The sequence below is a fragment of the Artibeus jamaicensis genome, unplaced genomic scaffold, assembly GCF_021234435.1.
Source record: "Artibeus jamaicensis isolate MK-2021 breed Jamaican fruit bat unplaced genomic scaffold, CSHL_Jam_final contig_548, whole genome shotgun sequence".
NCBI classification, from domain to species: Eukaryota; Metazoa; Chordata; class Mammalia; order Chiroptera; family Phyllostomidae; genus Artibeus; species Artibeus jamaicensis.
The window spans coordinates 19,566,575-19,579,662 of record NW_026521883.1 but is presented as its reverse complement, the minus strand read 5'-3'; the positions used below and the strand labels follow the sequence as shown (position 1 = coordinate 19,579,662).

General features: G+C 46.9%; 1 protein-coding gene across 3 annotated transcripts in view; it reads right to left on the bottom strand.

Moving 5' to 3' along the window:
* Positions 1–4,188: 4,188 nt before the first annotated feature.
* Positions 4,189–13,088, bottom strand: part of GNB5 (G protein subunit beta 5) — a 39,797-nt gene continuing 30,897 nt past the window's right edge. For all 3 annotated transcript variants that reach the window (XM_037143047.2, XM_037143049.2, XM_037143048.2), the window contains 4 exons: positions 10,468–10,516; positions 8,643–8,739; positions 7,536–7,702; positions 4,189–6,319 (listed from right to left, as the gene is read on the bottom strand). In XM_037143047.2, coding sequence (XP_036998942.1) covers positions 6,308–6,319; positions 7,536–7,702; positions 8,643–8,739; positions 10,468–10,516 — 325 coding nt within the window. In that variant the 3' untranslated portion in view covers positions 4,189–6,307. The remainder of the gene's footprint in view (positions 6,320–7,535; positions 7,703–8,642; positions 8,740–10,467; positions 10,517–13,088) is intronic.

Genomic DNA, 13,088 nt, shown 5'->3' with positions numbered 1-13,088 from the left:
ACATGCTGGTACCACATGAAAGTGGACAGCTGTGACACCACAGCCCCATTCAGGAGTGACTGTGAACAGGGTGGTGAAGGAAAATCCTCCCCGTGGGCTGATACTCAAGCCACATGGGACTGTCCTCTATATCTGGGGTGCGAAATGGCCAGAGCACAGGCAGACCTACACAGATTTATGGGCAGTTGCTGATGGTTTGGCTGGATAGGCAGGGCCTTGAAAGAAACAAGATTGGAAGAGTGGTGGCCAGGAAATCTTAGAAAGAGTTATGTGCCTGGACTGCTCTGAGTGGGCACAGACTGAAATAATTGTGCCCCATCACATGCCCCCACAGGAAGCCACTGCAGAGGGGACAAAATTCTGTGCTCTGTGAATGTCAGAGAGCTTCCTACCCAGCCACCGTCGTGCTTGCTCACACCATAAACGAGGAGGCCAGGGCAGCAGGGGGAGAGGATGTGGCGGCAACGGAATTCTCTCTGCAAAGGCTGGGCTGACAGCGCCAGCAATTCCTTTACAGTGAGCCAAATGAATTGGTCAGCAGGGAATATAAATCTCTGTACATCGAATTCCCATTGGAACTGGTTTTGACGTCTATGGGTTCCCTCTTTGAGTTAAGTAAACATTTTTACTTATGTTCATGTTTTATATGTAAAAGTCACGATTTCACCTTTTCAACATTGTATCTTTGCAGCAAGCACAGAGGAGTCGTATGGGGGTGAGTGACAAATCCTCTGGCCCTGTGGCTGATAACTGTTAATTATCAGTTGAGCGAAACAACAAACGAAGAAATTAACCTCCACGGTTTCTGATGCACACGATGCAAGGAAGCAGTGGGCAGACAGACTTGATTAAAACCCTGGCGCTGCCGCTTAGAAGTTGCAACCGTGAGCAACTTGTTCCGCTCTCCCAGCCTCCATCTCCTCACTTAATGCACGGGGGCAAAGAACCGCCTCTTCGGGCTGCTCCAGGGTTACACGAGCTGGTGTATGCGCTGTGCTTAGCACAGTGCCTGGAACGGAGTGCAAGCTCTTTCCCGAGAAGAGTCTGTCAGTAGTGTGAACTAACCAGGGTCACCATGTTCACCTGACCCGCTTTTAACCGAAACACAAAATGTGACATTTGGTGAGCCTTACCTATATGCTACTTTTTTTTAATACTGAAAAGAGCTAGAGACTGACTGCCTACTTTTTTATATTGGATTTATATAAAATATATATTACCATGTATATTTTAACAGCTTTATGTCCGTTCCCATTCACCCCACTCCCAGCCCTAAGTAACCACCGGTCTGCCGTCTTTATGGATTTTGCCTTCTAGACATTTCACATACATGGAATCATACCACATGTGCCCCTTATTGTCTGGCTTCTTTCACTTAACATAATGTTTTCGTGGTTCATCCATGTTGTAGAATGTGCCCAAACTTCACTCCTTTTTATTGCCAAATACCATCCCTTTCTGTGGATGTATTAACACCATGGTTTTGTTCAGCCCACCACTGGTTGCTGGACATGAGTTGTCCAATCCTGGGCTGTTTATGAATACTTGTGTTCAAGTTTCTGTGTGGATATTAGTTTTCCTTCCCCTTGGGTACAGACCTAGGAGGAGGAGGCCACCTGTCGCAGGGCGGGGGTGGGGGAGGGCGCAGATGAAAACAGTGACCTCTGCTTCGTTTCCTGATGTATGACAAAGTTAAGTGGTGTGCTGGTTAGATAACCTTGGGTTCAAATGTGGACATTTCCTGTTGTCAGTCTTTACACAAGTGCTCACACAATACTTACACTCAGTCGTTCATATTTATTTACTCATTAAATAGTCCAGAGTGCCATTCCTGATCCTGTCTCCTCACCCGAGAGTCTGCATCCTTTTTACAAAGACGTAAAAATATTAATTTAACTTCTTTCATCAGAAATGGTCAAGTCCTAGCTGGTGTGGCTCAGTGGGTTGCACACCCTCCTGTAAACCAATGAGTTGCAAGTTTGATTCCCAGTCAGGGCACATGCCTGGGTTGTGGGCCAGACCCCCAGTTGGGGGCATGCAAGAGGCAACGGATTCATGTTTCTCTCCCTTTCTCCCTCCCTTCCCCTTTCTCTAAAAATAAATAAAAATTTAAAAAATAAAGCAGAAATGGCCAAGAGCCAGCTCACTGTGAATGGCCAGTCCCAAAGGCCACCCTAGCTGCAGCCAGGTCCTCTTTAGGAGAGTGAGGGTGTCTGTGCTATGTCTTGAAAATTGACCTGATTCTCTCCCATCCTGATTCAGCCTCCCGTTCTCACAAAGGATCCACAGAGGTAGGATCCACTGAGCGCTTTCCTCCAGCTGCCCCGCCTCGGTCCTGCCCAGCTCAGAGTGCCAGGGGAGGGGCCTTATGGATGTATATTTTTAAACTGTTGTAGACCCAGCAGCCAAGTTTGGGAAGTGCCGATCTGCAGACCCCTGCTCAGTCAGCCTGCCTGGCCCCGGGGGAAAGCCAGCAGAAGTGCTGTGGTCCCAACCCCAGCCTCATTTCATCTAACCCGGGGGTGTCAAACTCATTTTCACTGGGGGCCATATCAGCGTTGCAGTTGCCATCAAAGGGCTGTGGGTGATTTTAGGACTATATCAATGTATCTACTTCTTAACTAGGGGCAAGGAGCTCCGCCCTGCTGCCAGGTAGAAACCAGGTGCAGGGCTGCCTAAAACAAGGTGGAGGGACGGTCTGCCACCTGTGTTCTACCCTATTGGCTGGGCTTAGCCCTGGATCTCACGTGTCCTCGTTTGGAAAAGGTTGTCAGGGGTCCACAGGCTCCGCTGGTCTCCAGCCTTTCCCGTGGGCTCTCTGTGCCCTTGCAGGGCCTCTTACGTGGCCACCCGAACGCCTCCTCTGAGGTGCCTTCTCACGGCTCCTTCCTCGATCACCCTGCGTCCTTCCACCCCCTGTTCCAAGCTCTTATCAAGGCCTTACTGGCCTCAGGGAGGTCTCGTGCATTAACCCGGATCAGCTGTTTTCAGAGTGTGGTCCCACCTTCAGGGTCTCTGAGACCCTGTCAAGGAGTCCTTCAAAGTGGAAATTTACCAACTTCCATGATAATAATAATGACTTTTTTTTACGTGTAGCTTTTTAAATGCTCGTTCTCTCAGCTTTCTAGAAGCTCCTGACGTGTGATGAAAGGATCGCCAGTGGGAGGGGTGATTGTATTCTTGTCCTTTATAATTATTCTGTTTTAATTACTAGTGATAAATATCGATAAATATAACCCATACAAACAAAAATCTCTTTGGGGCCCTCAATTTCTGAAAGTATAGAAAGGTTTTAAGATCCAAAACTCTGAGAACCACTGGCCCAGATGGAGTCCTAATTGGTGATAATTAGATACACGCGTGGGGGCTGCTTATGGAGAGGAGGATGCGGGGGAGGGAAGGATTCGGAGTAGGGAGGAAGGGAGGTGAAGAAGAGGAGGAGGAAGAGAAGACAGAGGAGGGAAGAGGAGGGAAGAGGAGGGAAGAGGGGCTGAGGGAGGGAAGGGAAGTTAATAGGGAAGGGAGGGGGGGGAGGGTGCAGGGACAGACATGAAGGCTGGCGGATGCCCTGAAGGCTGAGGTCGGTACTTTACGTACGTCATGCTGTCCTGTTTCATCGATGAGGAAACTGAGGCTGACATTTGGATGTCATCACATGTCCTGTGAAAGGGGCAGAGCTGGCTCTGAACCTAGAGTCACATCCTTCGTCACCCTGCTGTCCCCCTCTGACTTACAGATGAGTCCAATGTGTCAATGCTGCCACCTTCTAGCCAGCTGGCAAACAACTACAGAAACCCAGGATGCAGAGGCCTTCACAGCCCCGTGCTGCGACTTACAACCCCGGGAAGGGTGTGAAGGAGGTCAAGGGGCGGGGTGTGGAGTGCCTTCCGCTGGCCTCGGGCTCATTCCAGAGCGGGCCGCGGCGGGGCCTGGGTTCTGAGAGGCCCGCCGCCCCGCCCTGAGCAGCTGCCTTGATTTCCGTTCGCAGGTGTTCCCGTAAGCACCCATCAGGGCCCGACCCCTCACCCCGCTGGCTCCCCCCTCTGCTCTGCCAGGCGTGTCCAAGGCTATGCAACACCTGTGGGCACACCCATTTGTCCCCTTCACCACAATCAATCTGGTAGGTTTGCCCCCAAGGCCTCTTAAAAAAAGGAAAAACGGGTTGAAAAACTCCAGTCAGCCTTATTTTCGATATGCAAAATACAATTTATTACTTGGAGTTTACCTCTGAGTCTCCACATGGTATAGTGTATTCCCAACCAAGTTGTCATCCATATATACTAAACGACACCCACTGTGAGATGAAATACTTGTAAGGGAGGTGGCTTACTGCCCGTGGGGTAAGTATTCTACAAAATACTTTCTTAGGGCCCTTAAAGTCGCTTTTTTAACTGAAAAGTTGTGGCCTTTTTTGTGCACATACCGAAGATGCGCTCCGCCTCTCCAAACACACAGCTGGACGTTGCTGTCCCTCGGTCTAAAGGGAGGTGACTCTCCCTTTGTCCTGCCTTCCTTTGCTGCAGAGGCTGGAAAGGGCCTGTGGGAGAGGGAAGGGGAGGCCGTGACAGGAGACCAGGGGCGTGGGGCCTTTTCCTGAGCCCCGGCCCAAATGGGTCCTGTGGGGGAAAGGGCAGGTGACTGAGAAACGGTCCCTCTGGGGTCCTCACAGGCAAACAGGCGCCTTGTATATTTCTTCCTCTCGCCAGGGCCTCCTGTATACTAAAACCCTCAGAAGTCACTGAATATAACCATTTTGTTTATTTTTTAAAAACTGAGGAAAAGATAGCTTGGCTGATTTTCGACTGACTGGCCCATGATGATACCTAACCAAGTAGTTCCGAGGGATGTCCTGGCACCCCCGTGAGGTTTCAGGAGTGCCGGGTCCAGGCCTGTTCGATGGCTGTGCTGGCTCCAGTTCCAGCTCCGCAAGGGTCTCTGAGCAGCAGACCTGGGGCTGGGCCTGTCAGCCAGAACTAGCCCCAGGAGAAGGCCAGGCTGCAGCAGGGCTGGGGGCGGACCAGAGAACCAGGGGACTCAGCACACGCAGCCCTCGGGCGCCCCAGGGCCAGGGCCGCAGACCCTGGGCCACGCCTCACCCGGGAATGATTTTGGGTACCTGAGGTGACTTTTTTCTTCCGTAATGCATGCCATCTTTATGAGTAAGGGATTTTCTAAAACAAAGAATAAGCCTCTATACCTTTAAAAACAAAACAACAACAACAAAAGGGAAAAGAAGGGATCCTATAAATAAAAGCACTCGGTATCTTCTAGAAGGAACTGCTGAATGTCAAATAAAGACAAGCTATCTTTTATGTTATTTTTTCAATATAACACAAAAACATCATTGCTTGACATCTATCAATTAATTTGTATATGCAATTACCCTCAATGCAATGAGTGCAGTGGACATGCATGAGGGCTACTGCAGCTGGGGGAGACGGCTCCTCCTGATGCGTCTAGCACTGCTGATAGGTCTCTAAACAAGCTGACTGTCCCGTGTCCCCACACAGAAAGGGTCTGGTTGCTCTGAGAAGCCTTTGTGTCAGGAACGACACTCGGCTTTTCCCTCGGAAGAAAACGCTCGGCCAGGTGCCAACACTCATGTCAATCATCACGTAATTCGTAAACCAAACTCCCCGCGTCCATTTCAGGCCCGTCTGTGCTTCATGCCTAACAGTTCACACAGGTGAAAATCTTTCATCTGGAAAAGGACAGGATGACGCAGACTGGAAAAGATACTTTCACAATAAAAACGCGTTTAAAAAAGTGGCTTTGTCGAATTACATCTGGATAAAATGGAACTTCCTTCTGTAATGGACCTAGGTTAGCAGGGTCCTCCTCACCCAGCCCACCGGCCTCAGCGCTTCCAGGGGAGGCCCCCGAGGTCGCAGTGCACACGGAGGGAAACCAGACTTGAAGGGGCTCTGAAGACAAATTCAATTCAAGCAAATAACACGAAATATATTAAGTGCTAAATTCTGTGGGTAACAGAATCAGTTGAGAGTAGTATAATTAAGAATAATCTTAAAAATGAATAGGTTTTAAAAAGTGTTCAAAATGAAAACGAAACAAACCAAAAACACTGTACTTGAAGGTGCTCTCCTGGTGCTGAAGGCTCTCAGTGGCATTTCCCAGGGGTGGCGGTTTTAATAGTGACACTGGAGATGTTTGGTGAACTTTCAGCCGTGGAGTGGCTCTCCGGAGCGGAGGTGCGATAAACTCTCACATCCTCTAAAAGTCGGCTCTATTTACGTGATGATTTCAAATTCTAGCCTCGGGTATCTAAGTGTGTATTGTGAGGAGATGATCAAGCCCAGACCTGCAAATACACAGATAACTGTTAGTCCCTTATGGTTAACAACTTGTAAACCTGAGTTTAAAGGGATAAAATCAGTTTCTTTACACACACACATATACACACATACACGCACTCCATCCAAAACACAGCATGTGCATGTCTTGGAAAATAAAACACTCTACTCTTAACAACTCAAAAGTGCTGTTTGGGCCTAACACCCACCCTCCCTTAGCTAACTGTCTGAAGGGCATCTGTGGCCTCCTACTGACTCTCAGACCGACAACTGAACCTGCCCCCTGTACCCACATGGGTGCTCTCTGGGTGCAGTAACTCGACTTTACTGATTGAGGCAATTGCTGCCTAGGAAGGTGAAGTCACGAATTGCTTGTTTTAGGAACTTAGCAAAAATAATTTTACTTTTTTATCCCACACACAGACTACTCAAGTATCCTCTTTAGAAGAGACCTGCTTCTCAGAAAAATTACACAGCATCAAATGACTACTCATTTTCAAGACCACCTTCAAAACCCCCTCCCCCCGCTTGTGTCCAGCAGTCTTAAACTCTCATGCCACACATCTGTCCAAGCCTCGTTAAGTCCCTCCATCAGAAGACCTGCCTTAAACCCCTAAAATTCAAATATCTGCCTTTGTTCTCCCCTTCTAAGATACTAAGACCATCCAGTTGGGGGACTTCCACACTGAGGTAAGCTCTGCTTTACAAACAGGCAACTTTAGTAGTATTTCTGGGGAGCCAACAAAGCCACGATCTTTTTGAGAATCTAAAAAAAAAAAAAGGCCATGAGGAGGCACTTCCCAGAAAAAGGCGCACATACAATCTGGCATACAACTTCAGGGACTTCAGGGGCCTCCCAGGGGTCTGTGGCCACAGAAGGACCCTGCACTTCTAGGAGGCGAGACTGGCAATCTGTGGTTTGTCAAAGGCTAGACTCAGAAGAGTCAGACTTTTAGGGTCAAAAGGAACCTTTTGGATCACCTAGCCCAACTATTCCCTCAACTACATGCTGATACATAGTTGTGTAATCTATGCTCGAACACCTGAGTGAATGGGGAACTACCTACCAGGCCACTCGTTCCTTCTGTGGCTGTGAGCAGAGCTCAGATTAGAGCTCCAGGTGGCTGTCTGGACCCATCCTGGCTCCCTCTGACTTCTGTTTTCAGCAAGGCCAGTCACTCCTCTTCTCACACACACAGTAAAGTAGGAGAACTCCTCTCTTACCCGTAGGGTGTGATCCCAGGACCCTGAGCAAAAAGCAGTCCCATCAGGGGAAACTCGGAGAGTACTGACACGGTTTTCATGTCCAAACAGGATGGAGACTCGAGACCCCTTGAGAACATCCCAGACATTGATGGTATAATCGTTGTATCCAGCAAACAGCAGGCGACCTGGAGGCAGGGTATGATGGTATGACGGTTATTAAACCAGTTCCTTCCTTCCTGCTTTTCTTTTCATGACACTCACCTGCTGGACTGCTCATTCATTCATTCATTCTTTGTTCATTCATTTAATAACCAGTGACTTAGTGCCCACTCTGTGTCAGGTACTGTGCTCTACCCTGGAGATTCAGAGAGGAGAGAGCACAGTTGCTCCCCCCTGTGGAGGGTGGTAGTGGCAGGTAGACAGATAAATCATTGTAGCGCCATGTGGTAAGGGCTATAGTGGAAGTGCTCAGTTGTGTGATACGTGCTATCACAGGGGAAGGATCAAGGAGGGCACTGTAGAGAAAGCGACATTTGAGTTGGTTCTTGAGGGCTGAATAGGAGTTTGCCATGCAGAGAAAGGAGAAAAGACGTTTCAGGCAGGAGGAGCAGCGTGCACGCACACAGGCTCAGATGCAGAGTGGGGGGTGGTGTCTGGGGACACTGAGTGGTCCAGTGACCTAGCGTACCAACGCTGCTTAATGTTCACTAGCAGCCTCTCCAGCTGGGAGGGCAGAGGTGCCATGAGCTTAGGGTACTGAGAAAGGGACCATGGCTTCACTCCTCCCACCTCTGAAAAAAGTCCTTTTTGGGGATGAAGAAGAGAATGGAAGGCTGGGGAGGAAATGCGTCAGCATTAATCCATCCCTCAATACCTGAAGAACAGTATTAACGGGCACAGCCTTCATTTCCCCTGAAGTGAACCGGGCTGAGCGAAGCCGCTGAGGGCAGGGTGAAGGGGGGGGGGTGGTGTCAAGGAGCCCAGTGGGGAAAATCTGGCACAGAAGTAGACCACTTAGCATACCGGCCCACAGGAACTTGGGCTGAGGGGCCGCTTGACAGGGAGCTGGGTTTCACTTAGGTCCTGTTTCACAGTCTTGGGAAAGTTTCTGAAATAAAATCTTACCACTGAGGGAGAAGTCCACGCTGGATGCTCCAAATATGATACTCTCTTTGGAATAGATGGCCACCTCCCTGTCTGCCCGGAGGTCGTAGAGGCGACACTGGGGGGGGGCAAACAACAGAGAAGCACGCACTTCTGGCCGCAGTTTGGTGAGGCGAAGACCACAGAGCCCCCGCCGGAGCCAATGGCTTGTGTGGTTGGAGAGGTAAGGGAACTACCCCTTTGCTTTTCTCTCCTAGTATTTTCTCCCTCAATCCCAATTTCTATTAATCTCCATGGATCAGTGGAGATTTAAAGAAACAGCAAATACAGATTTCTTTCTTTTACAGAAGATGGGTTTCAAATATAGAATGAAACCCATTTTTTTCTGATGAAGGATACATGTTAATTGTAGCAAATTCAGAAAAAGAAATGCATAAAAAAGAAAATGAAAGTTGTCCCAAATCCTAGAGGTATTGTCTAATATCTATGTCCTTCAGTCTTACTTCTATTTTATGTGTAATTTTCTCATATCATTAAATAATCTTAACCACCCCCCAGGATTAACATGCTTGTTGAATATTCTTCACATAGATACTGCAGAATCTATTTAGCCATCCTCTGTTAAGTGTTTTGCTTGTGTCTAATTTTTCTCTTTTGTAATAAAATTCTAGACATTTCTGTCTCTACCATGGTAATTATTCTTATGTAAAAATCCTTGATATTTTCCTTACAACAGCTAAGGAAAAGAAATCTTTAGAGTAGAATTCCAAGAAATAGCATGTCCAGGTCATAGGACAGAGATATTCTGGAAGTTCTCATGCCATACCACAACACTGCTTTCTAGAAGGCTGGTACCAAGGGTCCTGGTTCAGGCTTGCCCTGGGCCCCTTCCCCCCACCATCTGGGCCACTGAGCATTTCTCTGGCAATGGAGCATCTGACCACTGAAACTTGCATTTCTTGGATTAGAGATCACTTTGAAAACATTTTGAGTTTATCTGCCATTTTGGATGTACTGCTTTGTAAATGGTCTGCATTATATATATTTTTAATTATAATATTTATCTTATTGATTACACAGCCCCATTCATTCTTAAGGCTTTCAACTTGGTCTGTCATGCACACAGCAAGGATTTTTTCAACATGTATATGCTATATCTTGTTATACATTTTCTGACATAGAGAAGTTTTAAATTTTCATTATTATCAAACTCTCAATCTATTTCTTTGTAATTTCTTTCACAGTTGTAAGTCAGAATGAGAACCTTATTTAATACTTATTTGGTATCTTCAGAGTACAAGAAGGTACTTCTTATTCTCTTAAAAAATCAGTCAACAAAAGTTTTCAATTAGTATCAAAGGCCTTAAAACTAGTTCATTTCTGAGAATTAATTCTAAGTAAACAATGAGAGGTTCCAAAAATATTTATGTATAGCAGTGTTTTTAACAGAAAAAATAAAACATAAAACCTTGAAACCCTCAATGTCCCAAACTTGAAGACTAGTAAAAAGTAAGCGATGGCATGTCTACACCATGGGAAACTTCTCCATCATTAAGACAATATGATGTAGAAAAACATTTATTGGCATGGAAAAACGTTCACAATCTATTACTAAGTGGGAAAAAAAACCAAATTACAATGCACTTTTTTAAAAGAAAAGGGACAGAAATTCATGCAATTTTGATTTTCCTTGGGTAGGGAGATTAAGATAATTCAATCTTTCCCCCAATTTTTTTCATTGAATACACATTATTTTTGCGATCTGAAAAAAGGTATTTTAAAAAATAATCTGAAGTGAGCATATCTCTTTCAAACAGGAAAAGGTCCCGGTAACTCAGAAACATACCGTAGCGTCATCAGACCCTGAGGCGAAGGCATCTCCGCTTGGGTAGTACCTGCAGAGAGGAAGTTCGGGGAGAAAGCACTTTATTCAGGGCGGTGCCCCACTCCCGGATGCCCATCAGAGCCTGGGCCAGGCCCTCGGAAGCAGAATCTCCACTTCTAGCGTCATAAGGACCACTTGTCACACAGGCCAGGAAGAGAAGCTCATCTGGCAGACCCACAGGCCTCTGGTTTCTCCCCGGTAAATAGGGGACAGTGACACTGGCCTTGCAGAGTGTTGGCGGGGAGTAAATGAGATAAGATGGGTATCTCCACCAGACATGGAGCACAGGGCAGGTCCCTGTATCGCAGTTTTCCTCGACCACATGCCTCATTCCCAGGACTTGGCTCAGAGCTCAGGGATGAGCAAGTGGCCATACACACAGTCACTGGAGTCGCAGACACAGAGCCACATGCAGATCTCTGCACTGGCCACGCACTGCATGGGGTTCTTGTGGCAAGTGACTTCACCTTGCCCAGTCTCAGTGTCCTCATCTGAAAAGTGAGGGTGACAATGCACATTCCCTGTTGTCAAAATGACACAAGACAGTATGTGCGAAGGATGGGGCATAGTACCAAACAGAAAGCATTCAGCAAACGACGATTATTTCTGTCACAGTCATTCTCTTGTTGAGACCGGGTGGAAGACAGCCGTTAGAGGAAGAGGGTCCAGGGCAGAGGCAAAGCAGAGGGGAGAGAATGTGCATTTTTAACTATTTCATGAAAACATAAGGATTTGACTTAGTTCTGTGGATATTCTATCTTGTACCTTAGTAACTTCATTTACTATCTGTAGTAAATTCTGAGTTAATTTCCCTTGGTTTTCGGGGTAATTGCTGGACATTTGCAAAAAGCAATAGTCTTTCTCCTTTCACTTTATATCCTCTTTGAGCGCAGGGAGCTGGACAGTTCTTACTAACATTTCTACTACTAAAGTAATTAAGTCTTCTTCTTTTCTTCTTATTTTTAAGGGGAATGAGTCTAGTATTGCCCACTAAGCATAATGAAGATTCTTGGGTGATTATACTTTACATACATACTGTCTGGACAGTGCCATCTTCCAAATTTCTATGTCAAGTCCTGACCTCTGTCTTGGGATCCAGTTCATAGAGCCTGCATGTCATTTGTCCCTTTTCACGTCACCCTGTGGAACTGGGACTCAGGGAACCAGCATAAAAATGCTGATACTCTGGCTACTGCCACAGCTACGAGTCGTAAACTGTCCTTCATCTCTAACCCAAGGAGACTCGTGTCTTCTACCAGCATCCATGAAATTGTGGCAACCTAACTTGCAGCTTGTAGGATAGGTAAGATCTCAGAACATTCCCAATTCTAGACATTTCTGCCTCTACTATGTTTTCTTTAGCTCTAGCCGTCCTTTCTTGAGCTAATGCAACTACCTTCTACCTGGCTGCCACACTCCCATTCTCGCTCCCCCGACAACCTCTTCTCCTCCCAGCAGCCAGAGTGATCCTTTACAGGTGAAACATACAAGCTCTGCCTGGAAAAAGTCCAGCCATTGTTAATATAACAATAACAGTGTGCACGACATCGATAACCTGATGGCCAAGGAGAGTGAACTGGAATGCACATGCGTGAACAATGACAACTTCACTGTACTAGTCAATGGGTACAGTAGGTGCTGTTGAGTGAGCATGTGTGGCCATCACATTCAAAATGACTGAGCAAGTAGAGCAACAAATCTGCATCAAATTTTGTGTTAAGCTTGACCATTCCCCTGCAGAAACTATCTGGATGATTCAGAAGGCTTTCATGGATGACACAGTAAGTGCAGTACCAATAAAGATGTCACAAAGATGGTTGAGAATCTGTTGAGAGTGACCCACATTCTGGAAGGCCTGCAACAAGAGACCACCTGAGAATGTGGAATGCATACAGGCTGCAATCAATGAAGATCAGCAACTGACAGTGAGAGAACCAGAAGCTCATCTGGGGATTCCAAACTACTGTGTCTGAGATTTTGATGCAGGATCTTGGCATGAAATGTGTTGTGGCAAAGTTTGTTCCACAGCTTCTGCTACCAGAGCAGAAAGAACATTGTGCTGCAATTGCTAATAACTCGATTCAAACTGCTACCAGTGAACCAGATTTCCTCAAGAAGGTCATCACCAGAGATGAGTCGTGGGTCCGTGGCTGTGAGCTGGAAATGAAGGCCCAGTCGTCCCAATGGAAGTTGCCTAGTCCTCCATGCCTGAATAAGGTGTGGCAAAGTCGCAGCCAAGATCAAGACCATGTGAACTGTGTTTTTTGATTGGGAAGGTGTTGTCTATCATGAGTATGTCCCTCCAGGCCAAACAATTAACAAGGAGTACTACCTCAAGGTTCTTTGTCAGTTGAGAGATGTAATACAACAAAAATGGCCGCAGCTATGGGCAGCTGGTGACTGGCAGCTTCATCACGACCACACGCCTGTTCATGCATCATGTCTCATGCAGAGTTTTTTGGTGAAACATCAAATCACCCAGGTGACTCTGCCCTCCTATAGCCCAGATTTAGCACCCTGAAACTTCTGGCTTTTCCCAGAACTAAATCACGTTAGAAAGGAAGAGACTTCTGTCCATTGAT